The sequence below is a fragment of the Dipodomys ordii genome, unplaced genomic scaffold, assembly GCF_000151885.1.
Source record: "Dipodomys ordii isolate 6190 unplaced genomic scaffold, Dord_2.0 Scaffold17, whole genome shotgun sequence".
NCBI classification, from domain to species: domain Eukaryota; kingdom Metazoa; phylum Chordata; class Mammalia; order Rodentia; family Heteromyidae; genus Dipodomys; species Dipodomys ordii.
This window is the reverse complement of record NW_012267233.1, coordinates 6,889,830-6,912,101: the sequence shown is the minus strand read 5'-3', so window position 1 is coordinate 6,912,101 and position 22,272 is coordinate 6,889,830. Positions and strand designations below refer to the sequence as shown.

At 37.5% G+C, this 22,272-nt stretch overlaps 1 protein-coding gene across 2 annotated transcripts in view; it reads left to right on the top strand.

The window, feature by feature from the left end:
• Zfpm2 (zinc finger protein, FOG family member 2) overlaps positions 1 to 21,708 on the top strand; it is a 447,501-nt gene extending 425,793 nt beyond the window's left edge. The window contains exons 6-8 of one of the 2 annotated variants that reach the window (XM_013012481.1): positions 12,521 to 12,727; positions 16,022 to 16,246; positions 18,175 to 21,708. In XM_013012481.1, the coding sequence (XP_012867935.1) occupies positions 12,521 to 12,727; positions 16,022 to 16,246; positions 18,175 to 20,666 (2,924 nt within the window). In that variant the 3' untranslated portion in view covers positions 20,667 to 21,708. The remainder of the gene's footprint in view (positions 1 to 12,520; positions 12,728 to 16,021; positions 16,247 to 18,174) is intronic. The other variant, XM_013012482.1, reaches the window with a different exon arrangement.
• The last annotated feature ends 564 nt before the right edge of the window (positions 21,709 to 22,272 follow it).

Here is a 22,272-nt window from a genome sequence, read left to right as displayed (position 1 = left end):
TTGGACATGTTCAGAGAAAAAAAAATTAGCCAGGCACTAGTGGCTCATGCCTGTAATCCTAGCTACTCAGGAGGCTGAGATCTGAGGATCACAGTTCAAAGCCACCCTGGGCAGAAAAGTCCATGAGACTCTGATCTCCAATAAACCACTAGAAAACCAGAAGTGGCGCTGTGGCTCAAGAGGTAGAGTGCTCATCTTGAGCTCAAGAGCTAAGGGACAGGGCCCAGGCCCAAGTTCAAGCCCTACTACTGACAAAAAAAGAAAAAGTAGAATGTGTAGTTTTTAAATCCAAAGTTCCCTTAATGACGTGTTGTTCCTGGATTTTGTTGGACTTTGTTTTTATTTATTTATTTAGATTTTATTGTAAAAGTGATATGCAGAGGGTTTACAGTCACATAAGTCAGGTTTGAGTATATTTCTTTTTGAACAGTATCAGCCTCTCCCTCATTTTCTTTCAGTATTTTCCCTCCTGAACCTTTTCCCCCAAGTTGTATAGTTCATTTCCAACAGTGTCTAGTGAGTATCACTGCTGAATTGGTTCACCCTTTGTCCACTGTTTCTGGGCTTCTCTTCCCCCCCCCAGTCAGCTATATATATATATATATATATATATATATATATATATATATATATGTATGACAAAGGGTATGTATGTGTGTTGTGTGTAGAAATATATATATATATATATATATATATATATATATGACAAGGGCTTAATAGACTGTTTTGTGAAGAAAATCTTGGGAAATATACATAAAAGTTAATCAACCTTGTGAAGGCGTAGAATAAGCTTTTGCAAACAAAACACAACAGCAAAGTATTGAACCCCCTTCCCTGCTGTCTTTTGTACATGGTTGCATCTGATATTTACTTAAGGGGCAAGAGTTCTTCTTAGAAGAAGAGTTTCTAACCACTGTCAATGAGTGATGTTGAAACCCGCCGTCAGGAAGAAGGTGTGGTACGGAACACCTGTAATCATTTGATGGAAAGTGGAAATGGAAAGGACATCCTTAAAGTTGCAGACCAACGACCTCAAACTAAAGGCCAGGCCAGCCCTTCGGTATCACAGCTTTCCCTGGCTCCCTTGAGAAGTTTAGTAAGTCCCTTGGAATTAAAAAAAAAAATAAAACAAAAATAAGGAAATGGATGTGCTGACAAACACATAGCAAGGTTCATTTTCTGCCTGGTGCTTGGAGGGGTTTTCATTAGGATCCTGCAATGGATATTTCACGGAGAAGTGGAAGAAGGAAAGAAGAAATTAAAAACAGCCTCTTACAATGAATTGTATAATTTATTCTTCTGCAGAGCAGCAGGCACAATGTTTTATTTTCCTCTCCCCTCTTTATTTCCCCTCTACCTAATTTCCAAGCATTCCCATACTAAGCAAGAATGAAAATGAAGCATACCTAACCCAGGAGTCATAATGAAAGTGGGGAATGCACTCAGATTATTCATAAGCTTGCAATTTGTGTATTTTGGTGGATATTTCCTCCCTTCTGCTCCTGATTGCTGATGAAGAATGGTATTTTAATAGGCAGATGGTAAAGACAATTACAGTTAGGGGCTCAGCTGGGAGTTACATCAGTTTATTGCAAATTATTAGTTGATAAATGCTTTTGTTTACAAGCAGAGTCTTAAGCAGCTTTGTAATCAGTTTATCAGCAGCAGGTGAAATTGTGACAGCTTGCCTTTGGGGTGCAATGTCACCTCTTGGCTGGTCACTTCAAATCATGATGGCCACACCATTAGCTCACTACCATGGTATACCCCTGTAATTCGCAAAGCCAGGGCACAGCTACCCTAGGAGAATCGTCATACCAATTGCAGAAATGCTAAAAGACTCCATGAGCACAACTTTTCCTACTGAAATTCCATACAAAGCATCTTGTCTATTTGATTAAACCCAAGGTCAGACACCTGAGTCTAATGCCTTTCAACGTATCAGCTCAAAAGGTTTTCCACACAATTCTGAATGCTCTTTTCATTCTTAAGACAGAACTTCTTCTCATGTACTTCAGCAGAAATGTGTGTACTTCAAATCTGACCTCAGTGACTCTGGTAACTTTTTTGAAAGGGTCCCTGTGTGTGTGTCTAAAAAGGGGAAGAAAATTATCTCCATAGGAGACGTTTTCTTGCAAGAAAGAATTCAAGCCAAGAGTGAAAAGATCAAATGAGTGTCTGATACAAGCTTGGACCAAGCAGTGCTTCCTGAGAACAGAGATCAGTAAGGAAATGCACTGATTTCTCAGACTGACTTTGTTTCCCATCTATAAAATGGGAAGATAGCACTTCAGATTTATCACCTACCTCAGTCCTTTAGAATACTATGGATGCTTATATTTCTGGGCACTGCTTAGACCAATATTGTCTGTTGACTCTATGGTAGGTAATAAAATCTCTATTTATAATCTCTGCTCTGAGAAGTGACAAATAAATTGCAGATACTTCGTTAAGTCCATTTCGTGAATACTTGCTGAATGAGAGACTGCAATTTAATATTTCATAACACAGTACTACTAACATTTACCAGTATTTTACACTATCACAAGGAATCATTTATTAGCTAAGGATCATCCATAAGCCTTTAAACAATGTACTTTTATTTCCATTTAATTAGTACCTTAGCAAACTAAGTTTTGTGGGTTTAATCAAGACATAAATATTCAAATAAATAACCATATGCAATAGATCCTAAAACAGACATTCTTGTTTATATCTACTATTTCTATTCAAGTAACACTTATGGAGCTACTAGGAAAGTCTAGATGTCATGACCAGAATGAGTATTCTTTATCCTCTAAAATATTGACATAATACAGAATGATCTTTGGAAATAGGACTCCGGCTGATGCATTTTAAATTATATGCAATGTATGTGTAAAAAGAGAATTTTCTATTCATTTCAGAAATATGGTTACATATCTCTGTTCACTTATCTCCCTGTTTCTTGTTCTAAAATAATGATGACAGGCTGCTTTTAACCTTCCCAGGTGAGATAACCAAGTTGGTAATTTGTGTTGACATAGGTTTACTGAAGAACAACTAAAAGAAAAGCAGAAGGAAGTTTCTATCCACCTTCCACCTTTGGCACACAATGGCCAGTTCCCAGTTTTGCATTTCTTCAGCAATTAAATATTTTGTTGACTTCAGGGGAAGAGCTATCTACAGAAGAGTTGAAGAATGAAAGTCTTGATATCATTAAATTCTAAGCTACGTTTCAACATAAAGAGCTTGTGGTTTTCCCCATTTCCTGTAATCAAGTAAAGACTTAGTGTATGTCAGGTAATTTCATCATTTGACTATCCTCCTTGATTAAATAGGAAGCAATTTTTTTTCTAAATGTCCTTTGATGAAAATACCAAAGGAGCGTTCAGAGTTGCTGTTCAAAGTTGACCCTGCACTCCTTCACCCACCGTAGCGCTACTACAATGTTCTATGAAAAGATCTCAGGAGGACCAGCCTGGGAAAGTTGAATACCCCGAAATGACCTGCATTGGCCATACAGTACAAATGAAAAATGTTAAAGATTGTTTAAAAACAGGAAAGACCTTTTGCAAAATGCTTTTGATTTATTGCTGTGCATTGTGCAGATCTTTATCTATTATTCTTATAGCATTTTATTCAAAAAGTATTGTAAACTATGAGTTGGCATGTTGCTGCATACAGAAAAAAAAGGCATTAATCAACTCTAAATAAACAAGTGCACAGATCTATCTAACAACTATGAAGTAGTTAATACATTTTAAGCAATTTTTGTACAGAAAAGAAGGCTAAAAGAGTAGTGCTTAATTATCTGGACTCCTCTGTGCTGGGCTCCCTTTTGATTGTATTAATGAAGCAGCTGGCCCATTGTTTCCCTTTAATTCCTCTATTGTTTTAAGAATATGTCACAGCTCTTTATTCTTTTATCAGGTGCTGTGCAGGAGGACCTACACAATACCTCATATTCCTACTGTATTTGCCAAGGCACAAAGGAACCTCCAAAGCGGTTTTCAAAGCAGGGGCACCCATAATTTATAAGTTCTATCCCTTGCACCACCTTACTGTCAAGAATTTTCAACAGTATTGGATTTGAATTTATTATAATGTTTGTATTGAGCAATGTGGCTACATATAGATATATGTCGTGTTTTCGTGTCAGGACCATGAGATCTAGGCACAAGCAGGTCCCATGTTGAAATGAGGCGTTCTTCAGCTTCTAGAGAATTCTGACCAATGGCTCTCCACTTTTGATTAAAAAAAAAAACCTCAAAGTTCAGAAGGATACATGGTGTGTGAATTTCTAATTGCTAGTAAAAATAAAAGAAGTGAAGGAACCTACAAGTCTGCAATCTCTCTGTCTCTGTCTCTGTCATCTCCTGTTGCCTGTTTCTGTGTGTCTGCGTGTCTGTGTCTGTGTGTGTTAAATGCTCAGTGAGTTTTCCAAAGTATGACATTAATTTTAGATAAATGCACCTCCTAGGTGTTGTGAATGCTTTACTCCAGGAACAACATGTAGTCTCTATGACCTAAACCCTAATCTTAACTAAGCCTTGGCTGGTCATGCTCTGGTCATCAGTTCATCATCTTTTTACACTGTGTTTAAGGTAGAGTTTTTAGGTTTATGCACAAATATCATTCCACCTATTGAGAAATATTATAGCAAGTTAGTGTATACTCATAAAAACATGTTTTCTATGCCAGAATCTTTTTTTCATTTTGTTAAACTGTTTAGTTTTCAATGTAGTGACAACATGGGCACCCTCCCTGGAGTATACCATCCCTTAGTCAATTTGTTCATGTGTGTGTGTGTGTGTGTGTGTGTGTGTGTTTGTATAATCCTGAATTACCTTTTAAAATTCTATTTGCTTATCCATAATTACTTTTTTCTAATTTTCTATGAAAATCTCCAAAAGTCACTAACAGTAACATATTCTCAACAGTCTAATTCCCAAACCTTTCTCATTCCACACACATGGTATTTTCCTTTGTTTTCTCCCTGGTCAAATGTTTATTTTAGAAGCTATTGGGAGGGTGGGCTTTCCCCCTAAAGTTCCCCACAAAAGAAGAAATGAGATATAAATATAATGACCTAATATTACTTAGAATAAAACTTACTAATTTGAACTGTAAAAATATCCTTAGAAATGTCATTAGAATAAATTATTACTTTAAGCCATCTATTTTCTTCATGCTGTTAGGTGAGGGTGTATTTTTTTAACTGAGCATAAAGATTCACACTGGTACCCTATCTCCTTTCTTACCGCTCCTTATACTTCTGTATGTTCAGGCAGAATAATGCAAAATCTAAATGTGATTTAATTGGCTCAATTTGTTCTATATTTATATGCTAAGCATAGGTCAGTATCTTGATGAGCCCACTAGTTGTGCTACAGGTATACAGCTTCACATTGCTTGCATTATATATATAATTTTTTTACAAAGTAAGCGTTTATCAATCACAGAGAGATAAATTAGAAAGAAACATATATCGACATAACACATGGAAAAGATTTTTCAGCATGCTATGTAATTATTAACCTGATTTTTACCATTGTATGAAGCTATGAATTGCAGATAGCACGGATGAAGTTAAATGCTTTTATTCTGGATACATTTTGCTTATACAGAACTCTATAGGTATGGTCGAACAATATAATTGAAGCTTTGTCAGCTCTGTATCCTAGCAACAGATAATACTGTTAGGTTACTGAATTGCTCCTGGTTGACAAGTAAGGAGTAGTTTTGTGTTTATCATGTTTGCTAATGATGGGATCCTTTCCAAAAGGCCTGTCTTAATCTTAATTAGAGTTTATCAGCAGAGGTCTGCATGACATTGTACAGACACTGATTTCATAAATAATAAAAAGTGCAAGTGAAAAATTTGGCAGGATAGGGAGATATTTAAAGCCACTGCTTCTAGTAAGAGGAGCATGAATTTCCAAAATATAATCAAGTTTGAACTGTGACTTTATTCTTTATTATCAAGACTTGTAGTATATTTCCTTGCAGTTTTGACAGCAATTATGGGGAAAATGTATAAGCTGTCTGTTAAGAACAGGGTCTGTGTTACAAGAACCTTGATCATAAACATTCCTTAGAATACCAAGTACATACTTTTGCAAGAATGCCAAGGTTTTAGTTGTTGCTACTCTTTATTAAGCCTTGAATGTTTGTGTCCTTTGTTGTGAGGAGACTTGGATGTGAGCAAGCAGACCTAGGACAGAGACAATGTTTACAGCATGAGAGACAGAGAAAAAGAAATGCCTAAAATAACCTGCCCAATTGGTGGAAGCCAAAAAGATCCCAGATAGCTGTGCAAGTGCCTGATATCATTTGACAAAGATTTCATGTCCATCCAGGGAAAGTGTAACATGTTTTATTTTTTGCTCTTGTTTGCACAATATGACCCGTCAATAATTTGGGGAGTTCACTTCTATAAACATCATTTCATATGATCATATGCCCCTAGCTATTGAACCTTTTGTGAACCTCTCCTTTGGTCTCACTGTGTGAATGTCTAGAGTTCTGTATAATTTATCATGTCCAAGTGTGTTTTTTGTAAAATCCAGTATGTTTATTTTTACAGGTATAGGCATTTTCTAGTTATAACAAATGAGGAAACAGTGCAACCCATGTTTCTTGCTTCTTTTTTCCCTGCCTTTGTCCTTGTTTTGGATTTATGTAATTTTTATCTTGTATGTAAGTTTATCTGTTTTGGGTAGAGTGGGAGGGAACACAGAAATTGTGGGACAAAGTATGAACAAATGCAACAGTGACAGTCACTAGACACTATGTTGAACTATATAACTTGTTGGGGATGGGGATCCGGAGGAGAAAACTGGGAGAAAATGACAGAAGAGGTGACTCTTTATAAGGAAATATACTCATTACCTGACTCATGTAACAGTAACTCCTCTGTACATCACCTTCATAAAAACAATAAAAGAAAATAAATTATAATCACAATTTGGAGCGATAACCAGTCATTTGTAATAAGTTATGTACCTTCAAAGCAATATAGAAATTAGCATTGTAAAAACCAAGCACAATTCACAAATTCACTGAGTTCCTAACGAGCTTACTCAACTGAAAGAAGTATAAATTTATCCACAATTCTTTGTTTACCCTTTCCTTCATTCCCACAATCCTAAAATTCTATTAGGAAAAATATGATTCACAACTATTTGAACTTGTAAATGTCATTTACTGAGTTCCAAACATGGACTGCTTCTCTGCTTAATCATCTGAACACTTTCAGGAGATACTTAGTGATGCAAGCTGCATGACAAGCTGCAGGTAGTTTGTCCCATGCCAGTTATTCTCAAATCTAGTGGTGTATTGAGCATTCTGGGAAGTTTCTACAAGATTGCTAAAAGCTTCTAAAGGAAGCCCAAACTTTACTCTCTGAGACTTGGATTTTATCTATCAGAAATAAGGTCTCAAAATGGATATTGATTAAAAACTCTCCATGTGGGTCTACTGTGCAGATAAGACTGCCGGTCCAGCAAAGGTGGCAGTGGCTCATGTCCATAACTACCTTAGAGGGTGAAACGGGGAGGATCATGGCTAGAGACTAGCATGATTTGAGAAAAAGTTCAGGAACTTTTTCTTGAACAACATATGGGTATCATGGCATACCTGATGTACTAGCTTTATGGAAAGCATAACTAGGCAAATTACAATCCCAGCTCCCATTTCTCCTTCTCAGTTCTCCTCACGGTGATTTTTTAACTACTGACTTAAACTTCCAGCCTCTTGGTATCACAGGAAAATAGGAATAAATTACAGTCATCTCATTGCTTAAATCTCATTTGATAAAGAACAATCTACTGGCACTAGAATCAGGTAGAAATTTGAATCAACAAACTCACTGGAGCTAAAGCACTCAAAAAAGTATTCAAAATGTATTCCAAATGAAAACAGTATGGACAAATGACCACTTTCATTTTAGTGGGTATGTGACTTTCAAGGGTGGTTTGTTCACCTCAAAAAAGTATTCAAAATGTATTCCAAATGAAAACAGTATGGACAAATGACCACTTTCATTTTAGTGGGTATGTGACTTTCAAGGGTGGTTTGTTCACCTCGTAGCTTGATGCTACAATGTGGCAATTGCTCATCTCACCTTAAAGTTTATCTGCAGGCCCACCAGTCCTTAGGGGTATTTTTTTTTATTTAAGGTAATGGTAACTTTAAGAGATGGGCTAACGGGAAGTCTCTGGGTCAGTTGGGAAATGGATTCTTCTGAGAGTGTGGATCCCAACCCCTCTCTGACTTTCTGTTTGGAGATGTGAGCTCTCCTCCATACATATTCTGTTATTTGTCATTGGGATCTCTCCAGCGAACCTATGCTATTGCCATTTGGATTTTCAGCCTTCAGCCTTGTGTGCTAAATAAACCTCTCATTTTCTTCATAAGTTAATGCCTCATGTATTTAATTCTTGAATCTGAAAACAGATAAATATATTTGTAAAACCAGACAGGGAGACAGCCTTGATTTCTTGGGTGCTTTTGAAAAATACTTCATATGGAAAGCACCTTCTTGGAATTCAATTCATATTCTTTTTAGCTGTGGCTAAAAGCATGTAAAATTTTCTTGAGAGTTTCAGATGTGTTTTAGTGAAAAGTTTTTTTAGTATTTACACTGTTTTAAATGTTGTTAAAATAGATACTACATAAAATTTGCTAGTATTTTAAATGGCATTACATAAGTGTGTAACTATAGCCCATGACCTATCCAGAACATTTTTATCTTGACAAACTTAAACTGCCTTCCTACTAAACCCTAACTCTTCACCCCCCACCACTCAAACCTAACAATCACCAGTGTATCTTCTGTCTCCAGCATATAGGATATATTAAGTATTCCACAATAGTCAAATCATTTCACCATAATATTTGTACTTTTTGTGACTGATTTCACTTAGCATAATTTCCTGAAGTGTATCCAGGCTGTAGCATGTGCCAGTATGTCCTTCCTTTGTTAGGCGAATTAACATTCTACTGGACATATAGGTCATATTTTCCTTAATCATCTGTAAATTGACATGAACTGATTTTATGTTTTAACTATTGTGAGCAGTACTGCTATGTTATGAACCTGTGGATAAAAATAGCACTTCAATGCTTTTAGGTCTTTGGGGATATATATTTACTTAAAGTAGGATTGCTAAATAACATTTAGAAGAATCACTCTATTGTACAAGTTTACATTCTCTCAATGGTGCGCAAGTTATGCTATTTCTTTAAATTATGAATGAATACTTGTGTTTTTTAATAATACTGCTCTAATCTTAATGTCAAATATGATATTTTTGTTTCTTTCCATTATGAGGACAGTTGGTATAAGGTACTAAAATAACTGTTAACATGACTTAGTATGTTCATACATTCAAATTACTTCAACATGAACACTACCACATTTCATGCAACTATAAATTTTAGTTGGCAGTATGTACTCTAGTGCTAAAATCAGTAAAAAAAAATAAACTAATTCTTCTGCTTTCTTAGACACATATTGATTGCTAGAAACTATTTTCATTTCTAATGGGTCAATATAGAAGTTGTGATCCACAAATGTATTCTGCCTTAGTCACAATTGTTGTAGTCGGACAAGCCAAAGTTTAATTCATAATGTCACTACTATGTGTGCAGCCTTGAGAAAGTTAGTTAACCTTTTCAAGCCTCATTTTTTTCTCAACACCAAAGTAAGGAAGATATCACCTGTCTCATACATGAACTGACAGGATTAAAGGAGATGAAATTTATCAATCAGGGCCTAAGGAAGCACTCTTAACTAATACTAATTGTCCACTGTTGGTGTTTGTATAATATTTATTAAGATACCAGCTTACTGGATAAGAAGTGTACTCATTACCTTGCTCATGTAACTGTAGCCCCTTTGTACAGTTTTTCCCTTTTAAAAAAAGATACCAGCCTACAACCTGGTTAGTGGCATCACCATCTAGGTCGGGCCTAGATGTCCTTTCTACAGTCTTCCTACTCTTCTTGAAATATAACCCAACCCTCTCTCCACCATACTTCTTCTATCTGACTGTTTGCTCCCTCACAACTAATACTTCTCACAATTGAAGGGCTGTTGTTTAATACATCCTACCCCTACAGTTTCATTTCTAGCCTGGTAGGGAAAAACAATCCATGAATGTGTTCATTCATTTAAATCAATGTAGAATATTTTCCTAACATGAGTCAGATACAACTACTTCAAGCTTTCACATTCTGCAATTTTTTATTAAAGAATATCATACTATGGACGATTTGCCAATTCCTATAACAAATGCAACAACCTTTATTTTGGCTATGACTTGACAGACACTTCCTCATCATGTCTACACAGTGATGTCACCATCACTTAGCCTTTTAAAAATGATATGTTCTGACAAAACCACCAAATGAGATGAAAGTGATAATGATGATAAAATATGGTACATAAAATATGGGTACCTCTGAAAAGAAAGACATGTATTCTAATGGCCAGGTTACTTAATAATGAAGGAAAATATTTTGTTTACTTGTCTTTGCACCTAATATTATTCAATTTTGTTTTATTCATTTACCAGATTGTTTTGCTTCGCAGTTTGAGCCTGTCTTGTCATTCTGTTACATATATCATAGTAGTGACAATAGTTACCTGTCATTAGGTGTTGTTTCTAGTCTTTGCCTCTATAGGAAATCCAAACCTGTCCTTACTTTTGTGAGAGGTGCCCAGAGATGTATTTTCCTAGACAGTGAATTTCATCATTGAAATAGAAGCATTCTGAAAGACCTTGTTACAAAATAAATCTGAATTGTGTTCCTGGTGCGCATTTCCTCCCCTCCTTATTACACAAACTTCCATAATAAACTCTATCCCAGAGGAAGGGATGATTGCCTTGTCTGCAGCTATGGGTAGCATGGATCTCTGTGTGCATCAGAAGAGGGAGAGCAGTTGAAGCCAGGGCAAAGAATGGCACCATTAGAAATCCCCCATCTGAAAACACCTCTGTTTCTCATCCAGTTCACTAATGATATAGTTCAACTTCTATAATTTTCAAGTGAGCAAACAAGGCCAATGTAAATCTGTTTTATTCCATGGTCATGAACCCGTATGCCTTCAGGAAAATTGTATCAAAATGTCAGAGGTGTTCAGTAGTTAAGTATCTATGGGTGGCAACTTTCTCACATTTTTAAAATATATATTATTTAAACATATATACTATTATGGGAGGTGTTTTGTTTGCTTTCTTTTAAAACTTAATCACCTGACTTAATTAATAGCCCCCAAGTTTTCTCTAAAACCACTTCCTGATTCCTCTCTTCAACTCAGCTGTATCATGAGCTGTGGTTATCTCCTTCACCAGATTTTCACCACAAGTTGTTTAAAAACCATGATCTCTGAGGGGAGAAAAAATGAAGTGTAGCTGAAAAGACAGTTATGCTGAAAGATAAAGAGAGCAATATGACTTATCAAAATGAGTACAATTTTTTCTTACCTAATGAGTCCATATACAACCTTCCAATATATACACAATGGAGAAAAAAAGCTTTTATAACAGATCAAGGATGCCGTATTATTTCAGACATGACTGTATAGGATACATATCTAAGCCTGAGAGTGTAGATAACAAAATATAAGTGCTTTGCCTGTCTAAACATGTTAAATAAATGAGCATTCACTATCACATTCCAATACATTAGAAGATGTTCTTGCATAGCTAATTTTTCTTTTTAATGCTCCACACATGATCATTTGAAGTGCAGAACCAGAGCATATCTTAAGTGTTTGAAGACAGGGTTCTTTTCATTTAAACAAATCTTTATTTAAATAAGCCTTTTTGAAAAGGATCTTTGGTATATCTTGTTCTCAGAAAGTTCAATCAGGGTAAGGGAAGATAAAAAGGCTACATTATAAAGAACATTATATAAGTAAAGATCACTTAGCCAAAGGGAAAAAGAGTACAAAAATGGCAGCAGACAGACCCAGGGAGAATCAAACTCTGTGGAATTTCATTTTAACTTTATAGATTTTAGGAGTTTCTATTTACTTTTTTGAAGTTTGGTTCATCAGGTATTGATGCACTACTGATATAAGAAAAGGATTAAGAGAGGGGGGAGAAGCTTCCATAAAATACAGAATAAGTAACTTCAAAGGCTTTTCTAAAGTAAACGTCTGTAGTTGGAACCGTACCATGAGGGTTTCCAGCGTTACACCAGTGTGATTGGTAGCATGGTTAATGAGTTAAGGATAGAGGCAATCCTGGAGTACTGACAGTTGAGAGGAACTTTGTATGGACTATGTCTGTACTTTTCTTGGTCTTCTCCTCCTTCTGGTCCCTAAACAGTTCACTAATGCCAGGAATACAGTTCTCCACAGAGGCGGTCAGGGACAACAACTGTGATCTTGATCAAATATTCCTCTCAGTAGGAAGCCATGTGAGCAATGTGAGGAGGCGGTGTTGACATCAGTCTAGCCTCAGACAGGCTCCCAGAGCATTCCATGTCAATTTTGCTTTGCTTTCTCTTTTTTTCTTCTTAATAGGGGGTCAGCTTTGGTGCACCACTACGAAGGCCATCTCTGAGGGTGAAGAGCTAATTGCCTTTGTGGTGGATTTTGACTCAAGGCTACAAGCTGCCAGTCAGATGACTCTCACAGAAGGGATGTACCCTGCACGCCTGCTGGATTCGATTCAACTGCTTCCTCAGCAAGCTGCCATGGCTTCTATTTTGCCTACAGCTATTGTCAATAGTAAGTGCTGAGTGCTGTGAGCCCAGCTTTGTAGAAGTGATGGGTATTTGTGGGAGAAAAGAAATCTACTGACAGACAAGCAACTGGGGACAGACTTTTTATCACCAATGTTGTTATTTTATCATCTAAGTTTTACTTTAAGTGTGTGTGTGTGTGTGTGTGTGTGTGTGTGTGTATCTGTCCTGGGCAAGAAAGTTGTGAGATATATTTCTAATTAACTAATTAACTACCAACAAAAGTTGGTAGTTAACTACCACAAAAGCTGTGGTTCCAATGTAGAGTGCTATTCTTGAGCAAAAAAGCTCAGGGACAGTGCTCAGACCCTGAGTTGAAGCTCTAGGACCAGCACACACACATACACACACCAGAGAGAGAGACAGAGATAGAGAGAGAGAGAAAGAGAGAGAGAGAAAGAGAAAGAGAGAGAGAATGCTTTTGATAAAAACATAATTGGAATACAGAAAAAATGCATACATTCAATAAGATTTGATTCCTGGATGTCATATATATATAAAAGTAATATTTGAATCTAGTTGAATAATATATAACACTACTTAGCTCAGAGGAATCAGCCATTATTACTGATATTTCACTAGTAGAACAATTTTTATTCTTTAAAACTTGAAAAAATAAAAAAGCATATAAAGCAATTTTTACTAAATTAAGTAAATGAAAATGAATATGTAATCTTATATTATTGTGAAGCTGTGCAAATGTTAATTCTAATGAGGCTTGGGAGAATACTTGGTCTCAGCACAAATGCAGAGATTTTGTTTGCATTCTGATGACCAGGATGAAAGAAACCCTGGAAATCCAGGATAAATCAAGACAGTAGCTAGCTTAAAAACAAAGGCAAGAAACTGAATAGTTCATGGAGAATTTAAATTATTCTCTGGCCAATTTACCTTTAAAATATTATTCTATTAAAATGAATATTGATATGGGTGCCATGTAATCCTAGCTACTCAGCAGGCTGAGATTTAAATATCATGGTTCAAAGCCAACCCAGGCAGGAAAGTCCATGAAATTCATCTCCAATTAACCAACAACAAACCAGAAGTGGTGCTCTGACCCAAAGTGGTAGAGGGTTAGCCTTGAGCAAAAAGACTCAGGGACAATGACCAGGCCCTGAGTTCAAGCCCCATGACCACCACAAGCAACAACAACAAAAGAATATTGAAGTATATTCCTTAAACATATCAACTGACATTATACAACAGACAAAAATATCAGTGTTCTAGGTCCTGAGTTCTATATTCTAGACTGATCTCTTTTATTGAGCTCTATGTAAAAGTTGACATTCCTGTACAGGAGAAGGGACACTAAAGTTAGTATATAGGTTTAAATTTTTAGTTTAATGTATCAGTATTTGGTTTTCAAACAACTTAACTAATATTGTTGAACATCCCAGAGACTAGGCAGAATGGAAATCAAGACAGATGCGATGTCTATGTATTAAAATAAATAAAATACTCAACAATATTCATTTTCTAACTGCAGTTCATCCAACTAATAGATGCAGAACTTTGGAACTGAAGAGCTAATATTGTTGTGTTTCCTTAGTGGAAATATTATTTCCATGGCTGGACCCTTACTCTGATTTTGTTCATATGGAACTGAAACAATATAAGCTTAACCTAAATTTGAGACAAAGGATTATATTGCAAGGAACTTCATGTAACCTCACACTTCTACAGAGCTGTAATGGAAAAATATTAAATATAATTATATTTGATCATTTATTCAGCTTGTGGCAACAAAGAAATTATTATTTTTAAATGATTTAGCATAGGCGCATAAAGGTTTGGCTTTATCCTATAATCACTAAGCTAAAGGCATTGGGTTGAAGTCGGTACTTTATGAAATTGTATAGTTTCCAGAATCATGTAATTTTAAGTAACTTGACAATAAGGGGTTAAGTAGCACACAGTAGTCAATAATAATTTTTATTTGAAACTGCATGTTTTGCTGGATTCCCTTACCTCTCCACTAGAATATTATACTTATATATGTAAATTTCAGATTCATCTCTTTCACTATCATTGATTCTACCACCAACTCTGAATAGTTCACAATTATCTAGCTGTTTCTGCACTTTTAGAATTCTGCTGCCATTTGTCCCATGCTCCTATGTGTCTTTTATAGAAATACAAAATACTACCCCTTTAATGTGACCATATGCCCTGGTTTTCTTGGCTCAGTATCACCTTAACAGCATTTTCCTTCTTTCACTATTGATGCTAAAGATGCTATTCTAAAACTCCAGAGTCACACAGAGACAAATGGCACATGTTCTCTCTGATATGCAAAAGTTAGATCTAAACTGCACTGGGATATGACAAATTATACAGGATTCTAGATGTTCACACACAGTAGACCAGAAGAAGATATCTCAGGAGAGAAACACAAAAACACAATGTCTAAATGCCTCTTCAGAGTTACATAAAGTGATATACATACTGAAGCAAACACCAAGATATGGAAACAAAAGGCTTCTTTTTGAAGTTTTTAGTATTGGATGATTCTGCCTTCTTTACTTTATGTATGATGTATTCACACATACATCTTTGGGAGTTGGGGGAGGGCACAGAACTCAAGGGCAAAAGAGTGAAAAAGTGCCACAGTGGAGCTCACTGGACACTGATGAAAGTGAACTATACAACTAGAGGTCAGACATATTTTTTTCTTCTCTCTAAGTCCTCCTCTCCCTTTCTTTCCCTCCAAAATCTTAGTAAGCATATCTTTCTAGGCTCTAGATCATCATTAGCTTCCTATATCTGAATAGCCATCCACTATAATATAATGGTCCAACAGCCCTGGTTGTTCTTTATTTATTAGTTGTTTCCTATTTCTGTTTGTTTTACATTCAATCCAGCATAGAGGCTGTCACACAGTAGGCATTCTTTCATGAATTTATTAAATGAAAGTATGATGCCAAGATTTTTCATCAAGGCTATCATAAATGTAGGCATCATATGTTGACACTGACACCAATCAGGTAAACCACTTTCCATCACTATTTATAAATGCACATTTTAAGCCACACATATAAAATTGATATTTTGTACTTTCAACATTGAGGATGCCTATAGTGGGAATTTCTATAGAATTTGTGAGACATTACATCATTTCTCTAAAAGTCTAATCCTGAACTGCACAGCAATATTTGTCATGGTCTGATTGCATAATCCAGAACCTGAGAGGAGTCTCAGAAAACAAATAAAAATGCATGATTCTTTACCTTTGCTTGGCTCCAAAAGACAGTGGCTAATGTGTCTGTGTTTGTGCCTGCAGAGGATATATTCCCTTGCAAGTCCTGCGGCATCTGGTACCGGAGTGAGCGGAACCTGCAAGCCCATTTGATGTACTACTGCAGCGGGAGGCAAAGAGAGGCTGCTCCAGTGTCAGAAGAAACTGAAGACAGCACTCATCAGATTTCTAGCTTGTGCCCCTTCCCACAGTGCACCAAGAGCTTTTCAAATGCTCGAGCTCTAGAAATGCACCTCAACTCACACAGTGGTAAGGGTCAATTTTGTATCTTCTATAGCTCTGGTAGACTCCTTTCTTTCTATACTAAACTTGTGTACATATATCTATCTGCCTGTTTATCTATCTATCTATCTATCATTTGTCTATATCTGTCATCTATTATCTTTCAGATTGCTGGCCAAATCATTCCGTTTTCCTCTGGGGCAATGTAGAATCATTTTTAAAGTAAAGTTTCTGTATTATCTTGCATTGTCATTTTAATATTTACTATTTTAAGTGTCAAATGATCATTGGAAACTGACTTTATTCTAGGAAATAAACAGTAGGTACATTTAAAAGGGAGTTGCTGAACTGGATTAAAAAAATTTTTAATCCAATTAGACAAATCACATTCAGGAAATTAAAATGTGCATCCAGAAAGGGACCTCAAAGTGTGCATTGTTATGGTTTATTTTATTAAAAGAGCTTTAGTGCTATGCTGTTAAATTCTTTAAGAAAAATAAGGCTAGGGCTGGGAAGGTAGCGTAGTGGTAGAGCGCTTGCCTTGCATGCTCGAGGCCCCGGGGTTTGATTCCTCAGCACCACATAAGCAAAAAGAAAAAAGCCGGAAGTGGCGCTGTGGCTCAGGTGGTAGAGTGCTAGCCTTGAGCTGAAGAGCTGAGGGACAGCGCCCAGGCCCAGAGTTCAGGCCCCACGACCAGACCCCCCCCCCAAAAAAAAAGAAAAGAAAAAGAAAAAGAAGGCTAAAACTAAAGTTTTACTAAGTCATCTTTTAACAGTAAGCAAGAAACTATTCCCATTTATTTTGGAGTTGTACGTCAGCTATTGTAATATCATAGCATCCTGATTACCAATTTTTAAGATTCAAGTCAATGGGATTACTGAAATGAATCAACTCTAAATCTTCCTAGGCACATTTTTGGATGGGGTAAACCCAGGGTTTGGGAATCAGTTCTTTATTATCAATACTACAAAATTTGTAGAATATCTTAGGTGACATCCTAATCATTGAAAAACTGAAATAAAGGCTAAGTTTTGAAATATTAGCCCCTGACCTCCTATGCTATGAAATATAAACTCTTTGAGCTTATAAAGTGTTTTTCCTTTCCATCATCCTCTTCCTTTTCTTCACAATAAACTGTCTTCAGGGGGGGTCTAAAAGAAGTCAAATGACTATCCTGGTGTCTACCAGGTGCACTGGATAAAGATAAAACATGTTGAGCAAAATGAATGACTATACTTCTGATTTGCATACTTTACAAATGAGTTTCTAGTTGGTTCTTCCAAATAAAAGCTGGATCTAGTGTACTGCTGATGATCTCTTATTTGCACATAGTTTTGTTTTTAGTTTTTTTAGCTTTGTTTGTAGTGCATTTAATGAATCCTCACTTCTTCCTCCTGTAGAGTTTATCAGTAAAAAAAAAAAAATTAGACATTTGAAAATTTGAGGCCCTGCTAGGCTCTTGGCTATAATCCTAGACTCCGAAATGCTTCATCTCTAATGAGAACCTAAAAATCTAGAAGTGGGTCGGTGGCTCAAGTAAAAGAATGCCAACCTTGAACTGAAAAACCTAAGGAACAGAACAGAAGCCCTGAGTTCAAGCCCTAGTACTTGCACCAAAAAAAAAAAGAAGAAAGAAAAAAGAAACCGAGGTCTATACATAGCTCTATTACTCCATAGCTTTATTATTGTAGTTAGTTCCCAGAGCTTCCTTGAGTGTGTTGCCTGACCCATAAAATGGAGTCAGTGACACTGACCCCAACTCTGTGCCATCATTCAGAGGAAGGTGCTTGGGAAGGTACTCAGGGCCATTACCATGATGACACATGTAAAAGGTTACCAATCCATGTAAGATTCTGTAAGATTTCAGTTCTTGTTGAGTGAAAGCATTCGATGACTATTAGAGTTTCCTCTCCTTTGGAAACCCACACGTATATTTAACTTTGTGTCTTTCCAGGCGTGAAGATGGAAGAGTTTCTCCCTCCCGGTGCGAGTCTGAAATGCACCGTCTGTAGCTACACCGCTGATTCTGTGATCAACTTCCACCAACACCTGTTTTCCCATCTCACTCAAGCTGCCTTCCGGTGCAATCACTGCCATTTTGGTTTCCAAACTCAGAGGGAGTTAGTGCAACATCAGGAGCTCCATGCCCCTGGCGGCAAACTTCCCAGAGAAAGTGACATGGAGCACTCTCCGAGTGGAACAGAAGACAGCTTACAGCCAGCCACAGACTTGTTGGCCAGAAGCGAACTCTCCCAGAGCCAAAAGGCCATGCAGACTAAAGACGCGAGCTCTGACACTGAGCTGGACAAGTGTGAGAAGAAGACTCAGCTCTTCCTCACTAACCAGAGGCCAGAGATCCAGCCGACCACCAACAAACAGAGCTTTTCTTACACAAAAATAAAGTCTGAGCCCTCCAGCCCCAGGCTTGCGTCGTCTCCAGTCCAGCCTAGCATGGGGCCTTCTTTCCCTGTGGGTCCTTTCCTGTCTCAATTTGCTTTTCCCCAAGACATCACGATGGTACCCCAGGCTTCTGAGATCTTAGCCAAGATGTCTGAACTGGTGCACCGACGACTGCGGCATGGCAGTAGTAACTACCCTCCTGTCATTTACAGCCCTTTGATGCCCAAAGGGGCTACTTGTTTCGAGTGCAACATAACGTTCAATAATTTGGATAATTATCTCGTGCACAAAAAACATTATTGCAGCAGCCGATGGCAGCAGATGGCCAAGTCTCCAGAGTTCCCCAGTGTTTCGGAAAAGATATCTGAAGCCGTGAGTCCCAACACTGGCCAGACGTCCATCAACCTTCTCAATCCAGCTGCCCATTCTGCGGATCCCGACAACCCGCTTCTCCAAACGCCCTGCCTCAACTCCTCAGCCGTGTTAGATTTAATTGGGCCAAATGGGAAGGGCCATGACAAAGACTTTTCCACCCAAGCTAAGAAGCTTTCCACTTCTAACAGCAATGATGACAAAATCAATGGCAAACCTGTCGATGTGAAAAATCCCAGTGTCCCCTTAGTGGATGGAGAAAGTGACCCAAATAAGACCACCTGTGAAGCTTGTAACATTACCTTCAGCCGGCACGAGACATACATGGTTCACAAACAGTACTATTGCGCCACCCGCCACGACCCTCCCCTAAAGAGATCAGCTTCCAGCAAAGTGCCTGCCATGCAGCGAACCATGCGCACGCGCAAGCGAAGGAAGATGTACGAGATGTGCCTACCCGAACAGGAGCAGAGGCCTCCCCTGGCCCAGCAGCGGTTTCTTGATGTGGCCAATCTCAGCAACCCCTGCACCTCCACTCAAGAACCTCCTGAAGGGCTGGGAGACTGCTACCACCCACGATGTGACATCTTCCCAGGAATCGTCTCCAAGCACTTGGAGACGTCTCTGACGATGAACAAATGCGTTCCAGTTTCGAAATGTGACACTACTCACTCCAGTGTTTCCTGCCTCGAGATGGACGTACCCATAGATCTCAGCAAAAAGTGTCTATCCCAGTCCGAGAGGACCACCGCCTCGCCCAAAAGGCTGCTGGACTACCACGAGTGCACTGTGTGTAAGATCAGCTTCAATAAGGTGGAGAATTACTTGGCCCACAAGCAGAATTTCTGTCCAGTGACTGCACATCAGCGTAACGACCTAACTCAACTCGACGGCAAAGTGTTTCCAAATCCGGAAAGCGAACGAAACAGCCCTGAAGTCAGCTTTGAGAGAAGCATCATCAAATCAGAGAAGAATGGGAACCCCAAGCAGCCTTCTCCCAATGGAAACTTGTTTTCATCCCATTTAGCCACCCTGCAGGGCCTGAAAGTCTTCAGTGAAGCTGCTCAGCTCATTGCTACAAAAGAAGAAAACAAGCACTTGTTTCTTCCACAATGTCTTTACCCTGGAGCAATAAAGAAGGCAAAGGGAGCTGACCAGCTTTCTCCCTATTACGGCATAAAGCCAAGTGATTACATTTCTGGTTCTCTTGTCATCCATAACTCTGATCTAGAGCAAAGCACAAATGCGGAAAACGAGTCTCCTAAAGGCCAGGCCTCCTCCAATGGGTGTGCCGTGCCCAAGAAGGATTCGCTCCCATTGCTTCCCAAAAATAGAGGCATGGTAATAGTCAATGGTGGACTGAAACAAGACGAGAGATCCGCCGTCAACCCGCAGCAAGAGAACATTTCCCAGAATCCTCAGCATGAAGATGGCCACAAATCTCCCTCATGGATCTCTGAGAACCCGTTAGCTCCAAATGAGAATGTGTCCCCAGGAATTCCCTCAGCAGAGGAACAGTTGTCTAGTATAGCAAAAGGAGTGAATGGCTCTACCCAGGCTCCGACCAGTGGCAAGTATTGCCGCCTGTGTGATATCCAGTTCAATAACCTTTCAAACTTTATAACTCACAAGAAGTTTTATTGTTCATCACATGCAGCTGAACACGTCAAATGAACTGATTGAATAAGCCAACATCAGTCACCTTTGGTACCAGTGTTTAGTATGTTGTTCTAACCAGTCCAGAACAAGAAATAAAAATAAAAATTAAAAGGCTATTTGAATTACAACTGGGCAATCAGGAGATAATTCATTATGGCTGAGTTGAAGACTTAAGATGTAATTTCATTACAGTCCATTAGTAAAGTGTATTATTGGTGCCATTTTCAAAAAAAATTAATTTATTTTATCAGCAGTATTCATAGCTGTGGTTATGTTATTTTTTATTTAAAACTTTATATTAAAGTCATTTGTAATGTTATTGTATAGTTATTGTGTAGCAGATACGGTTTGCACTGTATAGTAGCTTTTAAAGAAAATAGTCACAAACAATACAGAAGAGCATTTTAGAAATAGCTTCAAAAGCACTTGTGTATCTTGATTTTTTTTCTTCTATGCTGTTGCAGATCTATGTAAATGCTAAAATATAACTTGCAAAGATGTTCTAAATACACGTGCTATAAGTTCGCCTTAAGATTTCAATCCTTGGATAATCAGGCTCCATTTGCACTTTATATTTTAGCAGATACAGTCTCTTAGTCACTAGGCTTTGCATTTGTACGTAGCCGTACGTTTCTGTCCATTTTCTTAATCTTAAAACATGTATGTTAATATGTTAAATGAAGATGGCAATTTTCTTCTTGTATAGTACTTGTATTTTCTTTCGCTGATGCAGCTGTCTCAATTTTTAAACCTTTGCTGTCGAACGCAATACTTTATAAAGAATGAACAACATTACTAGAAGCAGTATTGTAAGTAATGAGGTCGTATTAATCAGTTTTATCTTTTGAAAGGCACAGTCTAAATCGAAACCTTAAACTTGATGCTGCAAGTATGAATTTAATTCATATATAAGATCTATTTAAAATATAAGAGTAGCAATACTGCACCTGGTGATCACAAAGATAATGTTCTACTTCTGATAGAAATAATTTCTCAACAAATGTTGTTACTATGCATGTACATGGATGGAATAAAATTCCAGATTGTTGGAGAAGTTTGGCAACCTTTTCCTTTTCTTAATCACCAAATTAAATTTATTGAACACTCAAATGTGTCACATCCTAAAAGGAAACATGTTAACATCGATTGTATATTACATTTTGCTTCCAGATGAATTGCTTTAGGCATATGGGTTCCTATTCATTCTGTTTGGTTTAGTGTCCTAAATTGTAGTTAAGAGAGTATTTTTTTGCCACAGAGACAGAGACAGAGAGGCAGAGATGGAGAAAGAAACGGAATAGGAGTGAGAGGTAAACCAGAATTCTAGGGCCCATCCTATGATCTCACCTTAATTTAAAAATAAATCACATACATCTTTTAATATTGAAATGAAAACTGAAAATCAAACCATGGCAAGTTCTGTTTATAGTATTAGAGTGTATATTAATCAAGTCAAATTCTTTCATGTTGTGTCAGAACTAAGAGATTTTTAAGTGCCCAATGTCAGAATGCAGAAGTAGACTCAGCAAAAAGGGTCTTGCTCTCCAATTATGCTCTTCTCCCCTCCAAAGCAAGAGAAAGCATCAATGTCAACTAAAATGTCTTAGTGTCTGCTAGGGCT